Source organism: Vulpes lagopus, chromosome 8 (genome assembly GCF_018345385.1).
Source record: "Vulpes lagopus strain Blue_001 chromosome 8, ASM1834538v1, whole genome shotgun sequence".
NCBI classification, from domain to species: Eukaryota; Metazoa; Chordata; class Mammalia; order Carnivora; family Canidae; genus Vulpes; species Vulpes lagopus.
Genome location: NC_054831.1, coordinates 100549851 through 100576167, shown reverse-complemented (window position 1 = coordinate 100576167; position 26317 = coordinate 100549851). Strand labels below are relative to the sequence as shown.

Genomic DNA, 26317 nt, shown 5'->3' with positions numbered 1-26317 from the left:
ATGGCTCCCTATGATTATTAAATACTCTGTCATGTTAAAATTTATTTGTATTTTTGTCATCTAAGCTATTCTAAATTTCTTTTGTCCATGGATTGTGTTTTAATCAACATTGAATAGAAAAGGACTTTTTAAAATTGTTTTTTAATTCCGGTATAGTTAACATACAGTGTTATATTAATTTCGGGTATATGATATAGTGATTCAACAATTCTATACATGGAGCTCATCATGTTAAGTATATAGAACAGGATTTTTTGGTTAATTTTTCTAACACTAAAATAACATATTAATTATGGTAATAAGCAACAGTCTCTCAACCCACCCCTTCCCAGCTATTACTTCTGGGAGTTAGTGCTGTGTCTCTAAATAATACGATTTCATTACAACTTTTGATTTGTCAATTTTAGACATTCTCTTTTATTTGTTTCTCTTATGGATAATACTTTAGTGATTTAAAGCACTGACTGTACACCCATCTTCCTAATACATTTAATCATTTTTAACCCTCTATTGTTTAGCATTTTAATTTAATTTTAACATTTTTAAAGATTTATTTATTTATTTATTCATGAGAAACACAGAGAGAGAGAGGCAGAGACACAGTCAGAGGGAGAAGCAAAGGGAGAAGCAGTCTCCACGCAGGGAGCCTAATGTGGGACTTGATCCCGGGACTCCAGGATCACGCCCCAGGCCAACGGCATGCGTTAAACTGGTGAGCCACCCAGGGATCCCACCATTTTAATTTTAAACAATAAAACTTTGTTTCTTGTTTTATCACTTATAAATGCCTTTTACTTCCATACGTTGTAGGGGACAGTGTTAAAGCTCACCAGATATTTTCACAAGTTTGGAATAGCTTTGTTCAAGACGGAACATAGAATACCATGGTTACTTTTCTTCTTCATAGCAATTAGGTAGTGATCCTTGTCTTCTATGTCTTAAGTGCATTTTCTCTTGCAGCTCTTGAATTTTCTCTAAATAATTCATGTAATTCATGTCTGTGTGATAGCAAAAGATGACATGATGGATTTTACCTATCTATGCTTCCATGTTAGTAAGGTTTTAAGATTTCTAGCTCCTATGCAGTAGAAACCAATTGTAAATTTAATTTATTTTATTTTGTTTTATCTGGTGTAGCTCCACATGCAATAAGATCATTACAAAAGTGCCTTTTAAAAAATATTTATCAATAAACGTATTCAAATAACTCTTGTTCAGTTAATGACTACATAGCAAGGTAACACAAGTAGTTCTATTATGTTTTGATCCTCCAAGCTTTTCATAGTTTTCTATCAAAGAAACTTGTCAATATATTTAAAGTTTTAAATTTTAAAATCTCGGGGCGCCTGGTGGCTCAGTTGTTGAGCATCTTGCCTTCTGCTTCGAATGTGATCTCAGGGTCCTAGGACCAAGCCTGGCGTCAGGCTCCCTGCTTAGTAAGGAGTCTGCTGGTCCTTCTCCTGCTGCCCCTCCCTCTGCCCATGCTCTCTGTCTCTCTTTCTCTCTCTCAAAGAAATAAATAAAATCTTAAAAAAAATTTTTTTTGAATTATCTGAGATTTTATGAAGTTATGAAGGCATTTTTTTTTTTAACACCTTATACCCTCTGGTCTCTAAGGCAGTTAGTGTTGGGCTGGAAGCTGAGGGTGAGGGGACAAATGTAACAAGGTCTACACAAGCACAGTTGTTATAGAAGTTGATGAATTCTGGCACTCAAGTTTTTTGGACACTTAAACCCCTCTTGTAGACACGTAATGTTTAGATGTTACAATATTCTTAATAAATTATTGGCAATTGCAATTAGAGAGAAATGGGGTAAGAGGCATCAATGCCTTATATCTTTGTAGATAGCAGTGTTAGACTAAATTTAGCAAATTGCAATATTGAATAGAAACTAGAATAATGAAATATAATGGGGGATAAATATAAAGCATTATAGTTGGAAAGGAAAAATAGCGTAAAATCCAGAAGGATGGATAACTGTGTTTAAGTAAAGTTGGAAACCTGCTTAGTAGAAAAGGAATAATAGGATTTGTATGACTTAACAATATAGTGTTATGGTGAAAACAAACACAATACAAGATCACATAAATAAGAATTAAGAATGCAGGAACTTGGAAGTTATTTTCCCGTAGTACTTGCCACTGGTCAGGCCCTTATGAGAGCATTGTTTCTAGTTCTGGGCTCTACCACTAAGGAAGGACGTGGAGAACTTGGAGAAAGTTCAGAGGAGGACCACAAAGATGATTAAAGGGTTGAAAGAGAAACCTAAAAAAAAAATTTTTAAGTAGCAGGGATTATTATTATTCCAGAGAAGAGAAGATTTAGAGGTATTTAACTTATGCATAAGGATGGAGACCAGATGTTCTCAATCTTCACTGAAGGTCAAACAAAAAGAAATCAATTTAACCTGCAGCATGAAGGATTTGGATTAAATATGAGCTGAATTTTACATTTAGAAAGCTAGAATAAGTGACTGTGGGACATGTGATATTTTTTTGTGACACTATGGGTCCTTACTGACAACATCAAACTGCTCACAGGGCATTTGAAGTATTTATTGATCTAAATAACTCATTAGGTAAACTTGCATTTTTTCTTCTTCTTCTTTTTTTTTTTTTTCCTGACTGAGGAAAATCAACAGTTGAAGGAAAAATTCTTACTTTATGATCAACACTTATGGCAAATGTGTCTAGTTGACTTGACAGACCTAATGTAATTTGAATTATATTCAGTTCTTTTAATAAGACAGTGTAGTCTGGGGTTTCATTAAATCAGAAAGATAATCAGTATGATCTCTTTCCCTACTGTCTTGTTACTACACCAGGCATTAGAAATTAGAAGATAGATGACAGTTGTTGCTTATTCACTGGCTGTAAATATCAATGAAAAGGAGGAATGAGCATATTGAAGTTTTAAGTATAATTGTTTTTTAAGATTTTATTTATTTCTGAGAGACACAGAGAGAGAAAGAGGCAGATATTGGCATAGGGAGAAGCAGGCTCTATGCAGGGACCCCCGGATCACGACCTGAGCCAAGGCAGACACTCAACCCAAAGACCTACAAAGTCCCAAAGTTTTAAGTATAATTTTATTTTAGATTTTGACTTTTATCTACATATGTACAAATGATAAAGTACTATGATGATTTTTTTTCTAGGAATAACCCTTTCATATGCATTTTTATTTTTTAATTTTTTTTTTAATTTTTATTTATTTATGATAGTCACAGAGAGATAGAGAGAGAGGCAGAGACACAGGCAGAGGGAGAAGCAGGTTCCATGCACCGGGAGCCCGACGTGGGATTCGATCCCGGGTCTCCAGGATCGCGCCCTGGGCCAAAGGCAAGCGCCAAACCACTGCGCCACCCAGGGATCCCCTCATATGCATTTTTAAAATGCAGTCTATACTGTTAAATAGTTTGCCTGACCATAAATAAAAATTACTTATCTTTGCAAGTTGACTACCAAAGTACTGTCTAAGAGAACTAGACTATTGGTTGCTTGTGGCTAGATTAAAAGACACATATATTCACAATAGAAATATTTTTCTTCTTATTGAGCAATGTTTTGCATGTGTATTATGCTTTTCCTTTTTTGCTTTAAATAGCTTCTTTGGTTTTGAGGTTTTTGAGGAAGAAGACAAAATAAGCTGTGTACTTTATTTTGAGGCAAGTTGCTGTTGTGGTCTACCATGTTCTGTAAAACTAAAAAGACGATGTAGTAAAAAATTTAGAAAAAGTTTTTAGATGTAGTAAAGTGTGTAACGTTATATGTATAAACTGGCCTTGCATTGTAAATAATATACAATGGACTGGTCAGTTTTTCAGTGTCTATAAAGCATTTCCATTATATGTTGATGTCAAATATTTTTTTAAGATTTTATTTTATTTATTTAAGAGTGGGAGCAAGAGAGATCACAGAGAAGGGAGAAGCAGACTTGCCATTGAGTGGAGAGCCTGATGTGGGTCTTGATCCCAAGAACCCTGAGATCATTACCTGAGCTGAAGGCAGACACTTAACTGACTGAGCCATCCAGGCGCCCCTGGCTTTTTCTTAATACTAGAAGAAGTTGTATTTTTTTATGTTCATGTCATATATAATTTTTTTTCTCAGTACTAGATGAAGTTATATTTTTTTAGGGAGATAGTTTATCTTCTAAACAAAGAACAAGTTATTTTAATTTTTAGAGAACCAACTATTTTTAAAAAAAATTAAAATTTTATCCATTTTGTCTAGATGCTGTAGTGGTTGTAGATATTTTAGTATTAAAAATATATGGTGTGGGGATCCCTGGGTGGCGCAGCGGTTTGGCGCCTGCCTTTGGCCCAGGGCGCGATCCTGGAGACCCGGGATCGAATCCCACGTCGGGCTCCCGGTGCATGGAGCCTGCTTCTCCCTCTGCCTGTGTCTCTGCCTCTCTCTCTCTCTCTCTGTGACTATCATAAATAAATAAAAATTAAAAAAAATATATATGGTGTGTTTCTTCACGCAGCTACAGAGGAATGTTGGGATTCTTGTTATTTATTCTCTAAAGAAGACAGTTATCTTTCAGGGTAGTATATATTAATTAGGTAAATTTAGTTTACTCTGGAACTTATTGATTTATCTATCCATTCTATATTATTTACAATATAAGACCAGCTAATGCAAGTAACTTTTTCATTCTTTACTATATCTAGAATGATGTTCATAGGCAGGATTCCAAAAATGTAATATACCACTTTTGTGAATGTGCAAGAATATATATGTGTAATAATTTATTCATTGTAAATAAATATATCATGATTTAGTGACAAGACTGTCAAAGGGAGAAATTTAATTAATCAAAAATGGAATAGTATTGAGATAGTAACGAGAAAAGGCCCAGAGGACAAATATGATAATCTGTTGAATGATGACAAAGGAGTAAAAATCCTGTCTTGATAGGTTTTTATAATTTAGATATGAAAATCTCAATCTTGTTAGCTAGCTCAATATTTTGCAGTGGTTTGGGGACAATTTTGCAAGAGTAAAAGGCATTCGTAGCTAATTATCTCTGTGCTTCCCATTAGAAGCTCCCTACTAGAATGAATGGAAAATTCATATTATGCTGTAAATAGCCACAGTGGCAGCCTCTGACTTATGATAGGAATTAGTAGCTAAAATTATCTATTTATTAGGCAGATAACCCCAGCACATCTTTGAGAACTATTGTGTAAGATTTTCACATAATAATAATAACAATAAATATGTCACTTCATCAATTAGTATACATATTGTTGATTTTAGGTTTTAGGCATTCAGAAATATTAGCAAGTAACTTTCTTGAGATAATTCATGTCATTAAACAAAGAGGTGTATATTATCAAAGATATAACCTGTGAAATGAGGTACATAAACCAATTATCTATCTATCTATCTATCTATCTATCTATCTATCTATCTATCTAGTTAGTTAATAAAGATTTTATTTCTTTGTTAGAGAGAAAGAGAGAGAGCTCACAAGTAGGGGGAGTGGCAGACAGAGAGAGGGGGAAGTAGGCTCCCCTTGGAGCAGGGAGCCCAATGTGGAATCATGACCCAAGCTGAAGATGCTTAACTGACTAAGCCACCCAGATACCCAAATTATGTATTTATTTAAAGTGATGTTATGGGGGTGCCTGGCTGACTTGGTCTGTAGAGAATGCACTCTACCATGGTGTTGTAAGTTCAAGCCCCACTTTGGGTGTAGAGCATACTTAAAAAAAAAATAAAGTGATATTATGGGCTGAATGTTTGTGTTCCCCTAAAACTCATGTGTTGAAACCTTTATCCTCAATGTGATGTTATTAGGAGGTGGGGCTTTAGGAGCTAATTAGATTTAGATGAGGTCATGAGAGTAGAGTCCACATGGTGAGATTAGGGTGCTTATAAGAAGAGGACAAGACCAGAGACTTTTCTTTCTCCAGCAGGTGAAGATATAGCAAGAAGGTGGTTGTCTGCAAGTTAGGAAGAGGGTTCTCACCAGGTACCACATCTGCCAGCATCTTGATCTTGGACCTCCCCACATCTGGAACTATGAGAAGTAAATGTTTGTTGTTTAAGATACCCAGTCTATGGTGTTTTGTTATAGCAGCCCAAGGTCACTAATTCAGCAATTGGTACTGAGAAGTGGGATTGCTGTAACAAATACCTAAAAATGTGTAAGCTTCAATTAGGTAATGAGTAGAGGCTGAAAGAATTTTAGGGCATGTGCTAAAAGGAGCCAAGATTGCCATGAAGGGACTTTTAAAGGCAATTCTGGTGAGTTGGAAGGAAGAGGTGAAGAGGGTTATAAAGGAAGTTTCCACCTTCTAGAATACACAAATAATAATGAGCAGACTATTGGTAGAAATGTGGATAACAAAGGCCTTATCAGTGATGTCTGGGTCAGAAATGAGATATTTATTATTGGATGATGGTAAAAAGGTGATCCTTGATATCTAGCAGCAAAGAACTTATTTGAATTATGCTTATGTTCTAGTATTTTGTGGAAGGTGGAACTTGTGGACAATGAATTTGGCTATTTAGCTGAGGAGATTTTTAAGCAGAGTATTGAAGTAGATTTGTTCCTCCTAAATGCTTATAGTAAAATGCTAAAGAGAAGTGAATTGAAGAAGGAATTGCGAAGCAAAAAGAAACTGGAACCTAAAGATTTGGAAAATTCTCAGCTGGACTATAATGCAAAAATTGAGGAAGCATGTTCAGAAGAAAACACTAAGGTATGGGCTTACCATTTGATAAGGAGGTTAATATAGCTGTGAACTACAGAGTAATCATCCATCTCAACAGAGCTGGCAATAAAGATGAGATTATACCAGGAAAAACACTGGAAGGAACAAAGGAATGCTGGGAACATGTATTATCCTTCAAAAAAAAAAAAAAGAAAAAAAAGAGAGAGAGAAAAAAGACCCCAAAGACAATTCAGAGATCACCTGGGCTGATACTCATACCATAGGCCCAGAATGCATAGCCCAGGTGGCAAGACTGCCTCCATCATGGTTCAAAAGTCAGGAGCACTGCCCTGCAGAGATGCATAGGAAGGCCATTCTAGATAGGAGAGTGGGTAGGACCTTTACAGAGAGCCTTGTGAGAGCACTCTACTAAGATGAAGGTGTGGAGCCGTGGATGTGAAACCAGGGAAGCTGCTGCCACCCCCGTGGGTCCATAGAGTAGAGCTCAAGCCTTAATTATTCTCAAGTCTTAAGTTTCATGGTATTTGCCGAGGTAGGTTTTGGGACTTTACTTGGAATCTTACTTGGGACCAATCACCTCTTTCTTTCTTCTGATTTCTCCCTTTTGGAATGGAAACATCTATCCTATGACTATCCTACCGTTATGTTTTGGCAACACATAGCTTTTCCAATTTCACAGGTTCATAGCTGAAAAGGAGTTTTGCCTCAAAATGAATTGTGTTTAGAATCTCACCCATATCTGATTTAGAGGATATTTAGATGAGACTTTGGACTTTAGAGTTAATGTTGGAATTAGTTAAGACTCTGGGCCTGTTGGTATGAAATGAATGTTTTTGTTTGTTTCTTTTTTGTTTTTGTTTTTTTAATGGAAGAAAGACATGAATTTGGAGGGTGTGGTAAGGATGAGGTGTTATGAACTGAATGTTTTCCCTCTCACCAAATTCCAGTGTTAATGTCTTAACTCCCAATATGTTGGTATGTGGAGATGGGACCTTTCAGAGGCAATTGGGTTGAGATGAGGTTATGAGGGTGGGCCCCTCATGATGGAATTAGTGCCCTTATAAGAAGAGGCACTGGAGCTTTTTCTCTCTTCATAAGTAAGCACCAATGAAAGGCCATGTGAGCACCAAGGAGAGAGTCACTGTTTACAAGCTAGGAAACCGGATCTCACTGGACATCAAAAGGGCTGGCACCTTGATTTTTCCCAGCCTTCAGAACTATGAGAAATAAATGTCTGTCATTTAAACCATCTAGTCTATGGTATTCTATAAGAGCAGCCCAAACTAAGACAAATAGTCTTACAATCTTTTTCATTTATCATGAAGAATGTTATACATTCTTGCATGTATTGGTTTAAAATCATATTTTCTCTCCACTATTTTATTACAGTTGTCTTTATAACTGCAGTCATCCAAAAGTAGTCAGTGCATGTAAGAAAAGCAGAGAAGTGATGTGTCACTATCACTCGGGCTTTGTTACTATTTCTAAGAGAACTAAATGAAACATCACAGGACATAAGACATTTTGTTTGGAAATTAGTCTGTGACTTAGTGTTAAACAAATGAGTCTCAGAGTTTAGGTTTTGATTCATTCCATTTTCAAACCTAAATCATTGAAATGAATGCTTCTTTGCAATGAGTGTTTCTCTTACATAAGAATGGAATGTAGTTTTTGGAAAAGGTTTTAAGAACCCATCCAGGTATTTCATCATTATAAGGTAGCGCTATATTTTGCAGACCTTAGAATGGAACTTAACCATATGTTTTGGTCAATTTCTTTTGATAGCCATGCTTGGCCAAAAGTTATTAGGAAGTCAAAGAACTGAAACTATCCACAGCAAAAAAGTGTACCAGTGTTACAGTAACAGATACTCAGCCAGCCTCTCTAGTGTCAGTCTTGCTCAATCAGTCCTCCTTTAGGAACATAGGGTAGAGAAATGACAACGTATGCATTCAACTACTCATCCAAAAGTAGAACCTTGCTTTCTTTTAGGTACCTGGCTTTATAAAGACCCCCTAAGATCATGTTTCTTAGTTCTTTTTCATCTGCTCTGAGGCCTTTATTATTCTTTCATGAAAAGGAAATAAAACAAGTACCCAATGATTAGATGGTTATCTATCCAAATTGAGAATCCATAGAGTGTTCTCTAGTCATATTTTGGCTTATCTGTCCCTTTTTAGAACCTCACCATAATTCTTAGCCTTACCTGTAGTTTAGACCAAAGGCCTAAGTTAAGGGGCTCCTGCTGTATCATTTGTTGGTCAAGATTTAGTAAAGATTGATTTGTTTAAAGGGTGCTGAGCATAGGCAATCAGGAACTCCTTTTCTTTTCCTCAGCCCCTCATTTCTTCACTTTGTACAGCTGCAAAGTGTCTTAAAAAGCACACGGGTTACACCTTTGTGATAAAGCAAACTCTTGTTTTTCTTCATAGTTTTTCCTGAAGTGACTGAAGTTTGGAGGAAAATAAGGCAAAACCATAGCATGTCAGAGAAGAGTTGATAGGATATAGGGTTTATGTGATGCAAGGTAAAAATGAAAAATTCAGGAGAGTCTGGGTGCCACCCATGTGCACCCAGAAACTTAGGTCCTTTAGATTTATCATCCCCAATTTTGACATAAATATAACTTGATTCTATATTATATAATTCATGGCTGAAACTGTGTACTATTTTTAATCCATGGCTGAAGTCTTCTTCTGTTCATCATTATAATAATAGCTTAAAGGAGAGAAATCTTCTAAAAGTATGTATCATGGTGGATGTAGCCACATATAGATTATTTTTCTTATTCCCATATCACCTCTTCCCTCCATCAATCATGGGTTTTTATCGTTTCAAACTTGACCGGAGCTAATGTGGTCAGGCAAAACCTTAGGGTTTGGTGACTGAGTGTTGTAATCAGTCATAATGAAGGGAAGTTTTAGATAAAATGCCACATACAAATACTTATTAAACAAACAAGGGGTTACAAAATAGTTCATACTCCTATTTTATAAGCTTGGATTACATTTCAGCTCTGTTATTTAGGATGCCTTGATAGCACTTTGCATGAAAAGTGCACTCATATATAAAATATAAACATATTTTAGGGACAGACTTCTACTACCATTATATTTGTCATCTGGCACTATAATCCTTCAAAACAATGAGGGGACATGCAACACAAATCTCAGATGCTTTACTAAGTGTACAACCTACAAAGTTTGCTGCATTCTCTGTATGTGTTCATGCAGACTGGGGGACTGTTTCTGAATAATTTTGACCAATCTACAGATTTGAAACATCACTAATTTTTTCTTCATTGAAAAAATCTTTATCAACATTTATTTAATATTCATGAAGCTTATTTTCAGTTATCTTTTGCACTGATCATTAGAGATAGGCATAGCTGAAACACCTTCTGATTAAATGTTGTACAAAAATGTATATAATAGAATAAAAATCATTTTTTTAAAGATTTATTTGTTCATTTGAGAGAGAAAGAGAGAGAGTGATAGGGGCAGAGGAAGAAGGAAAGAGGGAATCTCAAGCAGACTCCTCGCTGAGTGAGGAGGAGCCTGATTCAGGGCTCGATTCCAGTTCCCTGAAATCATGACCTGAGCAGAAATCAAGAGTTGTATGCTTAGCTGACTGAACCACCTGGGTGAAACTAGCAGAGTAAAAATCATTATAATCTCCCTATTCTCTCATCTTTTCTTTAGATACCCACTGTTATCCTCCCAGATTTTTATCTGTATGCAAAAATCAATCTGTATACACACTTATATAAACATTAAAAAAAAGACTTTTCCTACTATGCAAACTATGTTTTAAGTTGTTTTTTTTTTTTTTTTCTACAGAGGAACAATCTGGTTTGGTATTCAATTATTCAAGGCACTTAATGAGCTGTCCCCCCAAAAGGAACTCTCTAAACTAATTTCTCGATGTTTTATCCTCTGTATTCAATGTTTCAGCCTCTCTGGACTTCTCATAGTTCCCTGCATATACCATACTCTTTCCAGATTCTGTTCCTTTGATTATTCTGTTCTCTGACTATAATGCCTTTACTTTTCTATTTTTTCTGGCTAAATATTTAAAATCTGTTTCAGATGTTATGCCCTATTGTGAATCTGTTTTTTAGGTTTCTATTGTGTATTTCCTCCTTCTTCTGTATTTTTACAGTAATTTGTATATAATTTGATTATGGCAAAAGCCATCATTATAATAGCTACCAAATATGTAAGTTTGACTTTCTTTTACACTTATTTTATTTCATCATCTTTCCACATCATATTGTAAGTTATCTGCTTATGTGTCTTTTCCCAAATAGACCACAGTTAACTTACCCAACTTTAGATTCTAGTATATGGCACTTTACCTGGACACATAATAGGTGCTTAGCAAATCCATGTATGAAAGAATGAAAGTGAAAACGTTGGTTTTCAATACTTGGCACTAAAGGAAATACATAAATCATAATTCCTCTTGGTGAATATAGAATAGAAAAGGATACAGTGTGAACTGAATGCAAAAGCTACAGGAAGTAGCATGTCTTTTTCCTATATAATATCTTACAGAGAATTCTACAGGTATTTTAGTGGGTTGGGAAAAGCTAAACAGAATGCAAATACATGATCTTAGTCTATGATGCTTTAGCTTGCATTATTTGTTGACGACTTTAGACTTTATGTAGGTATTTTGGGTAGTCATGACAGAATTAAATGATATTCATCATGAGTGTAGCATAAAAGGTTTATGCAAAATGAGAGCATTGGGAGGAGATTAGAAAGGATGGCTATGAGGTGGAAATATAAGTTGTATTTGTCTGTGACCTTCAAAACTTTTGCTTAATTTACCTCTGAAATACTTTGGAAAATTAACACACCATTTTGCACATTTTAAAGTTGCTATCAAAAATAATTTTTATTATGAGTTTAAGTGGCTACAGACACTGTAGTTGAAAACATATAATACATTGTATGTTTTAGATCCATTTCTCAAAACTTTAGAGTTATCTATTTCACTGAATCATGAAAAATGTTCACCATATAATCTAATGGGCTAAATCAGCTCTCATTGCCAAACTACTTAGCCATGTCAGACTTACCGATCAATAACAAAACTGACTTCATTTTTTAGATCAGATAAACATGTTAATGCACTCTATGAAAATCATCTCACTTCTGAATTCTAATTGTGAGATAGCTATATAGATTGATTTGTAAGCAGTCAGAAAGACTGGCAGAAAGACAGAGTCTTACCAGGACAAAATAAGCGTCATCCTCTTTAATTTTTCCTGCTGTGTTCATAAAGGATTGACCCCAGGATCAACACATTCTTGAATTATTTCTTTGCATACATTCTGGAGGCTTTTACACCCAGGGAGCAATGTACCCTAGCAATGTTAGGGATGGGTGAGAAGTTTGGTTTCTTTTTTGTAAAGTAGAAACAGGTTGATTGTGAAGGGCAGGAGAGGAAAGGAAATGGTGGCTTGCAGGTGCTTGCATTCATAGGCAGATCAGTTTTAGGAAGGTCATATATCAAAGTTGAAGATTTGAATATAGATTCTGTGTAGACATTTATTTCTGCAATTACCCATGAAAAGTCTCTGTTTACATTTTCTTGAAGACTCCTGATATGGGTTGTGCCTACATAACATTATAGACATTATACAAGTATGGTCACAAGATAAATTGATTGTGACACTGAAAATATACTTTCTGGTGCTTTGGTAAATATACCAAGTACTGTCTCTATCTCTTACACTCAAAAATGTACCAGTTATTGCAACCCCGTGGTTTACCAATTACAAGACAAGAAGAAGATGAGTATATATGAATGATCAGAAGAGAAAGCTATGTAAGAGGAGAAATCCCTTTCCCCAAATATAAAGTGTACAAGATGAAAGGTTTGAAACTCTAAAAATAAGCAAAGGGAATCTCTAGGGATTTTAATGAGTTCAACAGTACAGTGGTATGCTGGATGTGATATTTATTTTTTGAAAATACATTTTGATCTGGTGAACAAGAATGGGATTAATTATTAATCCCTTTCTCTAGTAATGTGGACTAACCGTTATTTATATACAGTAAAAAGATTTTTACAACTTGGATTTTCCTGTAGTTTATAAAATTTTATATTTTACCTGAAAAGCTTTTCATTTCTAGCATAAAACACAGGCAAATAAAAATGGTCAGTCTTTTTAAGTTTATTTTTTATTTTAACTTTAGAAATTGAATATGTTTGGTTTTAAAGATTAGTTTATAAGAATATTATTAAAAATGCTTAAAATAAGTGTTCACATCAATATAGACTTAGCATTCTAACTGTAATATATTTTAAAATATGCAATATTACTTATGAACTTCATCTTTTGTGTTGAGTTGTAATGAAATATAGCATTAGAGTAAGTGCAGCCCACATTAGGTAAGCTTCTCTTGAGCTATTTGTTTAGCTGTTTGCAAATTCACATAAAAATATTTGTATTTTAACCATGTTAAATTTCTTATATACAAGTAGGAAAACTGTGTGATACCAATTTTATTCCCATTGCTGTATTGTGCTAATATTTTTTAAAAATAAGAACCTGTGTTAGAGTTGAAGGAACTCCAGATACTGCTTATAGCTCAGAAGTATAAAACACAATCTGTGGCTATAATAAAAAAATATTCCAGCAGGTTCAAAGTGATTGGGAATAAAAAGCCACGCATTTGCTTTTTTGTAGAAGCAGTAGCAATCTGCAGACAAGCTATTCTAGCTTCAAAACAGTATGGTAGATGGTTTTATGGAACTCGCAATTACAGAAATTCACTTTAACCTTTCTTTCTTACTGGCAGGTGTCCCACTGGCTTGCAGCCAGGGGCTGTGAGTGTAGTGCAGCCGGTGTGTCCCCCAGAGTGCTGAAAATACCCACACTCCAGCTGGCTGCTCATAATTGCACTGATTGTGGTCTGACAACCCAGAGCTCTAAGAAAGAAATGTGATGAATATACAAAAATATTTTACAAATTTGATCAGATTACAAATTTCATCTCTCTTTTTTCTCCTCTATAGATATGATATCTGCACTTATAAAAATAAGCCCTGTGGAACATTGGGTAAGTTTTTTATAAAGGGAGGATAGTTCAGATTGTCTTTTTTGGTCCAGTGGCTTTATTCTTTATCATTTATTTGATCATTTTCCTTTCTGGCACATCTGAAATCACTCCTATAAATTGTTAAACCTGACCCATGTGGGTAGGTCACTTACTAGGAAATAAGTAGAATGATGATTAAAAACACCGTAGAAGATGATTCTAAATCTTTAAACAATCATGATGAATCATAAGTTACCAATCTGTAATGTATTTTCCAAAAATTCCAAGGAATTTGAGAAGCAAATGAAAGCATGCAGCATCTTCATCAAGCTAGGAAAGGAAAGGGGGGAAAATTGGGGCAATACTTAAAGGGGAGACATTGTGCTCTTAACGTATTTTGTTTGGCGCAATTTTGTGGAGCAAATATATCCCTATAAATTAAGATATTGGAAATTTCCAGTACTTGAGCAACAATAAAATTTTTTAAAAATATTTTATTTATTTATTCATGAGAGACACAGAGAAAGAGGCAGAGACATAGGCAGAGGGAGAAGCAGGCTCCCTGTGGGGAGCCTGATATGGGACTCGATCCCAGGACCTGGGATCACAACCTGAGCTGAAGGTAGACGTTCAACCACTGAGCCACCCAGGTATCCCAATAAAAAAATTTTTTTGTAAAATATTACAGCCAGCAGTAGAGAGAGAGGACAGGATTATCTTTCTTGTCTTCCTGAATATTTGTTTTTTTTAAGGGCATTTCTGTAGTATTCTAGAATTTAAAAAATTACATTTCATTGCAGAGCATAACTTCATTCTGGTTAAAAGTTAACTGAAAATACAAATGGGGGAAATGATAGCTTTCAAGTAAACTAAATTTTTAAGCAACTAGAGTTATTTTTAAGGAGTTTTTTTCTTGATAATTTTTTTTTATGTCGTAGAGACTTTTTTAGAAAAGTTTAAGCAGGTGAAGGTGAATATTCTAGTTTCTCTGTGACAAGTCTCAAGTTTCTTGTCTGTAAAGCAACAATTATGAAATATATTCCTATGCCCTTCATAAGAATTTGGGGAAGATCAGATTTAAGAACAGGTGGGAGAAAAGTTGTCACTCACTTTCCTGGAGAATTCAGAAAGTTCTCTCTTCAGAGATTAAAATTTATTATTTTTTTTTCTCCTTTTCCAGTCTTCTCCTATCCCATTTTCCTTAAGGCTGAATAAGAAATCCCAATTAGCCAATGATGAGTATTTAGGGTAGCGAAGTTTGCTAGTTAAAAAGCATAGAAAGAGCTCTCTTTGCTGAGAGATCTCACATGGAAAGATTAAGGTTTTTACAAGAACATCATAATCCATTGGAAAGGACCCTAAAGTGGAAACTGTAAACTAACAACTGGCTTTGACAGTTTCAGTGCATTACCTTCTCCTTTTTATTTAGGTCTTTGTTCCTCAATTCTTATCTATGTAGGTAGGAGCAATAGCTGCCCTTGTGTGATAGGGATATTGTAAAAAGCACTTAAAGAAAAAAAAATACAATGATGCTTAATAAAGAAGTACTATAAAAATGCACTGATATTATTATTTATTGTAGAGATTTTGCTGTTTAACTTAACTTCTCTGTTATTGTTCAAATTCTGTAAGCATTTACTAAATGCTTGATCAAGTTTAGATACAATAGACACTAAGATTCAAAGGAGGTATGAGCTAGAGATTGTATTTTTCTAGTGTATATGTATATATGGTGGAAATACATACATATATATCTATACACATGCTGTTGCATTTTGAAGGTAGATTGTGTACACTGTGATATGTTGTTCATTAGGACATTAGTAACAACATTGCCTGTACTTAGGTTGTTATTTTTGCCAAAGTAGATTCTTCTACCCAACATCTCTTTTTTCTATGTATTCCAATTTTTATAGCTTATTAATTTCCAAAATCAATACATTAATACATTAGTACATGTCAGTGCATTTTTTAGCTCAACATAAATTATTTTTCAAGTTATAAACCATTATAAATTATCTTTTATACTATCTCATGGTGAAAAATGAATGACTGCATACATATACATGTGTTGAGTTTCATATGTGAAAAATATATTATCAGTACAGAATCAGTCAGGTTTTTTCCTTTTGGGTGGTCATTTCGGCAACTTTCATGTTGGTTTTTATGCTAACACTTGCATATTCTCTTGCTTAGTACCTTTGATGACCAACTGTAACAAGGCTAAGTAGATTTGAGGGTGCAAACTGTGGCAATCAAACTGAGGAAATCTAACTGACCCAAATAGTAATCAAACCCCTATTAACACAATCACACGTAAGAACTTTGACAGCCTAAATTTTATTGGTGTACACAAAGTTGTAGGGGTTGTGAAAATAGATTAGCATCTAAACTATTTTATTTCAGTTAAGATTTAGTTCTGTATTTTTAACTAATAGTTATTTCCCAAATATTTTCTTTCTGAAGTTGTCCTTTTAGTAGAACAACTAAGTTAATTTTATATCAGATATAAAGGTAAATCTATGTTTGCAAATATACCTTGGGGAGTCATTGAGAATTCTCAGTTAAAAATACTGCCATATGGTATGCAGCAAGCAGTCACAATAACAACACACAAAAATTAACCTATGTAATAATACATTTCAGGAAATATTAGAAATGTTAATTTAACAATAATTTTTCTCGGTAATTGTTTTTAAACCAAATTTCATAAAGCTCAAAACAGAAACAGTATTCAAACAGTGTGGCTTTGTTCTTCCCATATCATGGATGATACTGAACTCAATAGATTAGCTGGATAATCTACTGCAAACTTTTTTGGTATTCTTTCACTCCCTATCTCTCTTTCTCTCCCTATCTCTCTTTCTCTCAGTAGAATTTGGAACTAACATTTATTAAATACTTTTGATTAACCAAAAAAATTAAGTCACCTTGCCCCAACTAGTCCCTTTTTATACTTCCTCTTCTTCAAGTCCCAAGACTTCTAAGTAGATGGAAGGGAACTATAAGAATAACACTAGTATTTATAATAACTCAGAGAGACAGAAATCAACCCCTTCCCCAGCTTCTGCTCCTTCCACATAAAACAGTAGGAAAAGCAAACAATCTATTAGCAAATCTAGTATTGACCTCAACTCTGTTCCAGTGTGGCTATTATGTTAATATTTTATATTTGAAGGTACAGAAAAACAATTTCTAGAGCTTTTTGTCAGTCAAAATATTAATTGAATAGCTTTTACTGTTTCAAATTAGTGTAACTGGGAAATTGTACTTAGCATGGAACATTGCTTATTGCAGTCAATAAATATTCATTGAATTGGCTTCAAATCACTTTTTGTGGTTAGATAATTATTACTAGGGTAATGATAGTAGACTACTAACATATAAAATGTTTTTCCTACTTTTCCTTCAATTTCTTTTAAATAACGTTCGTTCCTATATGTGTTAAGTATGATTTAGCATCTGTTTCCTTATAAGTTATACATGACATTTTTCACACAAAAATTCATTTTTCTAAGTACTCTTTTAAAGTTATGTACTAATTCACAGGGCGTGATATTCATTTGGAAGTAAATATGAAAGCTTTTACAAGCTAACATTCCCAAGGGAGGAATACCTTGAGAACATAACATTTCACTAGAATCAGTGAATTAACACTGTAGCTTTTGCTTTATTAGTAAAACTAATGTATTGAAGAGAGATGGGGGTGGGGATAACCACTGAATCTGCAAATGTCTTTCTTTCTATTAAAATACCTAAAGAAATTGTTGTATTACTATTAGGACTAATTTCAGAAGATTAAAAAAATGCAAAACCTATTTTTAACAGTTCTCCTTTTTCTCTTTTGAATCATTCATTTTTGCTCTTATAAAAAATGTCATTAAAAAAACCATTTGGGATTCCCTTTTTTTGGTAACTAAAAAGTTGCTTGTATATTTTTATGAACCCACTAAACTTAAACAGATCTCTTTAGAAAAATAATGTGGATATATTTTGCTTTCTACAGCCTGAAGAATGTTAAAATAGAAATGCTTTCTTGAATTCCCTCTTCTGGCTCAAGTTACTAGGTGGTCCCAAGTTACCAGAAGTAAAATTTATAAATCTAACCCCTAGTCTAGACATTTTCCAGCACTGACTGCAGTTCAAAAAATATTAATGTCTAGCCGGCAAAGTGAAACTCCCCCCAGTGATTTTGCAAATGACTAGAAAGTTAACCTTTTGCCAACTGCTCCTTCTGTGCATGGAGGTTATTAAAAAGAATCCAGGCATTTATAAGTATGGGCTTTTTAAGACTGAAACACCTTGGCTTGACCCTTTGTGTCTCCTTCTGTTTATTCAGGCTTGGCCTCTGTGGCTGGAATGTGTGAGCCTGAAAGGAGCTGCAGCATTAATGAAGACATTGGCCTGGGTTCAGCTTTTACCATTGCACATGAGATTGGTCACAAGTGAGTGAGTTTAAGAAAATCAAAATAAATTTTAGAACTCCACTCTTTTGAGCAATTCATAACTACTGTGTGGAACGCCTGTGCTCAAACATATTTTACTGCCTTTTTGTCTGATTTCAGTAGAGAATGTTATCATTTGGGGGTATTGGGATAAATCATCTTAAGAACTGGAGACTTGTTAAATAATCTTTCTGATTCAGTGACCCATATTTTTAGAGTGGTGAATGCACCACACTGAAGTTTTGTTACACAAATTTGAAATAATTTACCTTTAGCATGGTCTGCTCATCACCCAGCTCCTGTAAGTTACATTGTTTAAATGATCTTTCTTTTCCTCGAGTGACATTACCTATAAATTTAAAAATCATCATTGACACTACTACCATAAAATCTACTTTGAGTTTTCACTCTTCATATAGCTGTGAGCATACCTTTTCCAGACATAAAGTTTGTGCAATCAGTGCTATGTAACTTGTGTTTTCAGGTGTAATATGTCATTGAAATTTTTAAAAAATAAAAAATTATGTTACGAAGAATGGCAGATATCATTCTCATCACTTTTTAGAAGGATCTGAAGTTTTTACTATTTGCTTTAAATAAATCCGTGCCAAAAACTATCCTATGGCTATCCCTGCACATATACACACATAGCAGTAAAATCCTTACTTTCTTACTTTCAAGCAACAGGCAGCAGTAAATGTAAAGGCCTGCTCATGTGGAAGGAGAGAAATTTGAAAACTTTCAAAGTGTAGTCAAACATTTTAAACTAAAACAAGCAGCCTATTTGCAGGAACTCCTGACATTTGTATGATTTAAGTTTTACAGTCTGCTTTTTGGTAGAGAAATAGATGGGGAAAAAACAAATAAAAATGAATGTTTGTTATATACTTGCCTCATTGGTCACTCCTGAGATAAATCTGTAGGTCAGCTTGTTTTTTGTTTTTTGTTTTTTTTTCCTCAAAGTGGAGATTGAAATGGAGTCAGTCTTTTGCATTATTTTGAAGATTGCAACTTAAATTTTACCACATTAGTGTTGATTTATGTATAAAGGCAAGTAACCTACAAGTTTAAACCTAACTTGATTCATACATGAGGAAAAGTCAGTACTGCACTTTTCAAGAAGGCCTAAAAATTTTGGTATTCTAGTTTTCATTGCAGAAAACAGCAAGAGAACAAAAGAGTAGAGCCCTCTTAACCAGTCAGTTTATCTTCTATGCACTTAAAAACCTGGCTCATTAATGACTGTCATAATCTTATGCAACCACACTGAATTTAATAGGTTCTGTTACATTCAATTAAATTGAAAGGTTAGGACAAGTAACATACAGCAGATGAATAATGTGTGTGTGAGAGCACCATTACCTCATGGACTTGCAAGTTAGTCAATGTCAACATATGCATTATAAGCCTTATTCTTGTATGGACTTACATACCTGAGGGGAGGGTTTATCTCTCTGTATCTTTTATTGAGATGAAGATTCTAACTGACTTACTCTCAGGCTTCCCAGATTATTTTTTATTGTTGTTGGCCTCTTGGGTAATTCCTTTTAATTCCTCCTAAGATGAATGGCTTGTGCCTTATATAGGCGATTGTGAAAGAGAAGTAAAATATGTATATACCTTTTAAGATTTATGTGCTTTGGAGTAATTTTATTTCACAGCTAATTCTTGTTTGATAATGTAGCTACTAAAAATGAAGTGGGGGGGAGCTACAAAATGCTTTATAATGAGAGCCAGAAGAAGTGCTTCCATTCAGAAATGTTATTTGACAAACTAAAAATCAGCTATCTTTCCATGTCCAATTGATTAATATGTTAGTATCCTCCATTCCCTTTTCCCCAGACAACAAGTCAGGGTAGGTTTAACTTATCTTTTTCAATATATTGAATTATTATTTGCTCAGTTAGGGAAAATCTATTTCATGGATGCAGATCCCTTGTTTTTAAGATCTTAGGGCTTAGCTTTAAGAAACTTAGCAAGTCAACTCTGGCACAACTCATGGCATCTCTAAAATACAGTGTTCCCTATTCTTCCTAGGACAAAGCAACAGCCCTGGTAAATATATCAAGTATAGCTTTCAGTTAAAGTATATTGCAGTTTTATAACTTGTATCATTTAGTAGGTTGGATGTTAAGTGATGTGATGATATCTGCAGATTTATCACAGTGAAGAATATTTGAGTTTCTGAGACGTGCCCCCATTAAATCACTAGACTGTTGGAAGATTTTCTAGTATTCTTTACAGTGTGTAGAATATAGTTTTGCCCCCTCATTATACTTGTATACTATCTATTTTGAACAGCTATTAGGATAACATTTTCCTTTTTTCTTTTGCTAGGCTTTAGCGCCCTTTTTTTTTCTCCCGTAACCTCTATGGGGATCAAATTAGCCACTGCTTTTATTTCTCCCTGTGCCTTTGTGCAAACAAGAAATTAACTTTCATGTAAAATAAAAGATTGAGGATTTATGATGTATTTAAATAGCACGTCTGGCTTTAATGTAGCTATAAGCCAAAGACAAGTAATGAAACATTATAGAAAAGAATGCTCATTGAAAGTATTTTAAATTACTTATGTAATTGCTATAGGTTTCGGCAATGGAAAAGTATGATGTTGAGAAAGGGTGGCAAGAATTCAACCAGACTTCTTTTATTTTGAGAAAACTATCTAATGTTTCCATACTGTACAAAAATAAATAATCTTAAGAGTCATAAAAATATTCATAATTTTTAGGGATGCATGTTGAAGTATGCAGGACTGAAATGACAGGATGTTTGAGATTTGCTTTTAAAAGAAAATGGAAAAAAAAAGGAGAAAGATAAGGGAAGAATAGCAACATTTTGAATTTTATAATCCTGATAAGTGTATGGATGGGAGTTCATTATGCTGCTGTCTCTATGTCTGATATTTCTTCACAAAAAAGAATAGGTTCTAAATAAATCTTTTATTTGACTCAGCTCATTTAACTAAATCATGATTTAGTAAACTATAACTCTGATTTTGACAAAATATATGGAAATGTTAAATGTTTTAGTGAAAGCTGCTGGTGTATATTGGTCTTGCTTTTGGAAATCAGTATCTCTGTTTGGTCTTACCAATAGGGATACAGAAGGTTGATTAGGAGATTTTTTTTTTTTTAAGGAGATAATATATAAATTGTTAGGAAGCTCTTGAGGATAAAATTGTAAATTGTTAGGAAGCTCTTATTTTCTTCAATCTGAACTTCCTTTCTTCTGCTGCAAATACCTAGGTGTCTCTAAATGCTTGATCAGGGCTGTTGTACTTTCATAATAGAAAACTAATAATGAATACATAAGAGAATTTTAGTATTTGGAACTAATATTTAAGACTGTATTTGGGACTTTAATGCCTTTGTCTAGTTTTGGTATCAAAATATTGTTAGTCTTATAAAATGAGTTAAGTATTCTATGTTCTGGAAAAGTTTACTTTCCCATGAATATGTTTAAAAATATCATTTAAGGATAATTTACATACAATAAGGATGCATGCATTTTGTGTGTAGTTCAATGAATTATGGCAAATGTATATAACCGTTTAACCACCATCACATTCAAGATACCAACATTTTCATTACCAGAAGAAATCCCCTTGTTCCCTTTCATAGTCGATCTCCACTCTGTTCACCATTTTTCCCCTGGGCCCAGACAGCTGCTACAGATCTATTTTCTATCACTCTAGGTTAGACTTATCTTTTCTATAGTTACCTTTAAGTGAACTTATAGAGAGGAGACTCTTTGTGTCTATAGTTTCTTTCCCTTAACACAATACTTTTGAGATTCACCCATGTTGTTATGTGCGTCAGTAGTTTTTTTGTTGTTTTGTTTTTTCCTGAATAATATTTCTTATTAATAGCAGTAGCACTAGTTTGGGGCTATTATGATGACTAGAACTGCTGTGAACATCCATCCATGTACAAGTATTTGTTTGGACATATATTTTCATTTCTCTTGGGTAGTACTGTTGGTAGTATGGTATGTGTCAAGATCACTTTACCATGAACTATTTTTCTAAGTTGCTATATACCATTTTGCATTCCCCACTAGCAATCTCTGAGAATTCTGACTTCAAGATCCTTGCCAACAATTGTTTGTGTCTTTTCTATTTTCGCCATTATTATACATTTTAGTGGCATCTCATTTTAATTCTAATTAGTTAATCATCTATGTTTTGATGAATAATGATGAGCATCTTTTCATATGCTTGTCATTCATTGTCTTCTTTGAATGTCTATTCAAAATCTTTTCTCATTAAAAAAAAACTGAGGTATTTTTTCTTATTAGTTGCAAAAGTTCTCAGTGTAATCTGGGTATAAAAAGTCTTTGTCATATATACATAATGTGAATATTTTCTCCAAGTCTGTTGTTTGCCATTCATTTTTAGTGGTGTTTTGTAAAAAAAAAAAAATTTTTTTAAATTTTGATGAAATGTAATTGAAAATTTTTCTTGTATGGTTTGTGGGGTTGTTTGTGTGTGTATGTGTGTGTGTGTGTGTGTGTGTGTGTGTGTGTCTGTCCTAAAATGTCTTTGCCAACTTCAAATTGTGAAAATTTTCTTCTACATTTTTGTCTAGAATTTTTATATTTTTAGATTTTATATTAAGATCTATGATCCATTTTGAGTTAATTTTTTTTGTATAGTGTGGGGTAAATGTTGAGGTTTTTGCCACCGATATCTAGTTATTTTAGCACAGTCTGTTTTTAAAAAATGTTGTAGTTTTCTTTTAATGTCTCTCTTTTTTTTAATCTTTATTTTTTTGGAGAGTGAAAGAAAGCATGAGGGAGGGAGAGGGCAGAGAGAGAGAGAGAGAGAGAGTCTAAATCAGGCTCCATGACCAGTACAGCCCTCATGCATGGCTTGATCTCACAACCCTGAGATCATAACCTGAGCCAAAATCAAGAATCACATGCTCAACTGACTGAGCCACCCAACCACCCCTAATGTATTTCTTGACTTTTGGTGTCAGAATATTGTCATATAAATTGAATTAGGAACTCTTCTGTTTTCTAGAAGAGTTGGTATACATAAGGTTGATGGTATTTCTTCTTTAAATGTTTGATAGAATTCACCAATGAAGCCATCTGAGCCTGGAACTTTCTTTATGGGAAAATCATTGATTAATAATTTAGCTTTTAAATTAAATATAGGATAGCATGTTGTCTAAATCTTTTGAGGCTTTTTGTTAATTATGTCTTTCAGTGTATTCATACTATTTCAACTAAATTGTCAAATTTATGATCATGATATTCTCTTATTGTCTTTTTAATGTCTGTCATATAAATAATGATTTTCCACTATTCATTCTTGATATTTGTAATTTGTGTTTTCTCCTTTTTTCTTTTTTTCCAGCTTTATTGAGATATAATTGACATATAACATTGTATAAGTTTAAGGTGTACAACGTGATGATTTGATATACGTATATATTGCGAAATGATTACCATGATAAGGTTAGTTAACACATCCATCACATCATATAATTACCTTTTTTTGTGTGTGTGGTGAGAACATTCAAGATTCACTCTCTTAGCAACTTTCAAGTATACAATACAATATTGTTAACTATAGTCACAATACTCTACATGAGACCTTCAGAACTTATTGTATAACTGGAAGTTTGTACACTTTGAATATCTCCCCATTTCCTTCACACCCTAGTCCCTGATAACCAGTGGTCTACTCACTTTTTCTAGGAGTTGAGCTTTTTTAGATTACACACATAAGCAAAATCACACAGTGTTTGTCTTTGACTTATTTCACTTGTAATGCCCATTTGTCTTTACTTATTTCACTTGTAATGCCCACAGAGTTCATCCTCGTTGAAACAAATGGCAGGATTTTCTTCCTTTTTATGACCAAACAATATTCAAGTGTGTGTGTGTGTGTATTTGCATATCACATTTTCTTTATCCCTTTATCTGTTGATGGACAGTTATGTTATTTCTAAATTGTGGCTATTGTGAATAATTCTCCAGTGACCATGGGGGGGTGCAGATATCTACTTGAGATAGACATTTCATTTGCTTTGGCTGTGTACCCAGAAGTGAGATTTCTGGATCATATGATAGTTCTACTGTTATTTTTTGAGGAAACTCCATACTGTTTTCCATAGTGACTGTACCAATATACATTCCCAATAAGGGTTCCCTTTTCCCCTCATTCTTGCTGGCATTTGTAATGTATTGTCTTTTTATATTAGCCATATTGACAAGTGTGACATGATATCTCATTGTGCTTTTGATTTGCATTTTCCAGATTATTGGTGATGCTGAGAACTATTTTCTTCCAGGAATTTTATGGTTTCTGATCTTATACTTAAATCTTTAATACATTTTTAATTAGTTCTCATGAGTTGTATAAAATAGAGGTCCAATTTCATTTATTTTTTTGCAGTCCAGTTTTTCCATTGCCATTAATTGAAGAGACTATCTTTTCCCCTTTGAATATTCTTGGCACTCTTTTAAATGTTAGTTGACTCTGTGTGTGTGTGTGTGTGTGTGTGTGTGTGTGTGTGTGTTTCTGGGCTTCCTATTCTGTTCCCTTGCTACCAGTTTTGTGATGCCACCAGCTGCGTTCTTTTTCAAGATTGCTTTGATAATCTTTGGGTCTTGAAACATTTCATACAAATTTTAGGATTCCTGTGAAAAATTTTATTGGAATTTTGATAGGAATAGTATTAAACCTATAGGTGGTTTTGGGTAGTTTGAACATTTTAACAATATTAACTCTTCCTATCCATTAACAAGAGGTATCTTCAAATTTATTTTTGTCTTCCTCAATTTCTTTTATCAATTTCTTATTGTCTTCAGTATACAATAATAGGTCTTTTACCTCTTTTATTAAGTGTATTTCTCTTAATTATAGGAAAGTTGCTGGAGGGGAAGTGGGTGGAAGGGCGGGATGATTGGGTGATGGGCGTTAAGGAGGGCATGTGATGGAATGAGCACTGGGTGTCATATGCAACTGATGAATTATTGCATTCTACATCTGAAATTAGTAATTAGCCTGATATATGTAGGCTAATTTAATTTAAATTTTAAAAAGAAAAAATGAATTTATTTATTTAAAAAAATTTTAATTGAATTAATCTTTTTTTAAGTTAGCTGTACAGCAAATGTAGGGCTCAAACTCATGACCCCAAGGCCAAGAGTTGCACACTCTACTGACTCAGCCAGCCAGGTGCCCCTGATTAAATTTATTTCTAATGATTTCATAGTTTTTGATGCTACTGTATATGGTAGAGTTTTCTTCATTGTTTCAGATTGTTCATTGTTCTAGTGTATAGAAACACAACTGATTTTTGCATGTTAACTTTTCTGGTCTGCACTTTACTGAATTTAGTTCTAACAACTTTTTGATGGAGTCTTTTGAATTTTCTATATACAAGATCATGTCATCTATGAGCAGTAATAATTTTACTTCTTCCTTTCTGATTGGATGGCTTTTATTTCTTTTTGCTGTCTGATTGGTATGCTTGAATGGAGAGGTGGGAGTATAGAAGATACTCTTCTCTTGTTCCTGATCTTAGAGGGAAAGCTTAAAATTTCACCATTGATAATAATGTAGCTGTGGGGCAGTCTCACATAAAATGGCTTTTATGATGTCAGGGTTTGTTCCTTCTATACACCCACATTATTAAGAGTTTTTATAATGAAAGAATGTTGAGTTTTGTTAAATGCTTTTTCTTTATCTACTGAGATTTTCATATGATTTTTATTTTTCATTCTATTAATGTGATGTATCACACTGATTTGCACTGATTTGCATGTCTTGAGCTATCCTTGCATCTCAGGGCTTAATCCTTTGTGATCTTGGTATGCAATCATTTTAATGTATTGTTAAGCTTGATTTTCAATTATTTTGTTGAAAAATTTTGCATCTATATTCATCAGAGACATTGCCCTATAGTTTTCTTCTCTTGAATGTACTCTGGCTTTGCTATCAGGGTAATGCTGGTTCCTTGTAAAAGACTTTGGGAGTATTTGTTCCTTTCCAGTTTTTTGGAAGCGTTTAAGAAGGATTGGCATTAATTCTTTAAATGTTTGGTAAAATTCACCAGTGAATTTATCTGTCCCTGGGTTTTTCTTTTTTGGGAGGCTTTTAATTAT

General features: G+C 33.9%; 1 protein-coding gene across 1 annotated transcript in view; it reads left to right on the top strand.

Annotated features, from left to right (window-relative positions):
• ADAMTS6 (ADAM metallopeptidase with thrombospondin type 1 motif 6) overlaps window positions 1–26317 on the top strand; it is a 278857-nt gene that overhangs the window by 92414 nt on the left and 160126 nt on the right. Inside the window, exons 7-8 of the mRNA XM_041767368.1 lie at window positions 13726–13769; window positions 18088–18193. Of these exons, the coding sequence (XP_041623302.1) occupies window positions 13726–13769; window positions 18088–18193 (150 nt within the window). The remainder of the gene's footprint in view (window positions 1–13725; window positions 13770–18087; window positions 18194–26317) is intronic.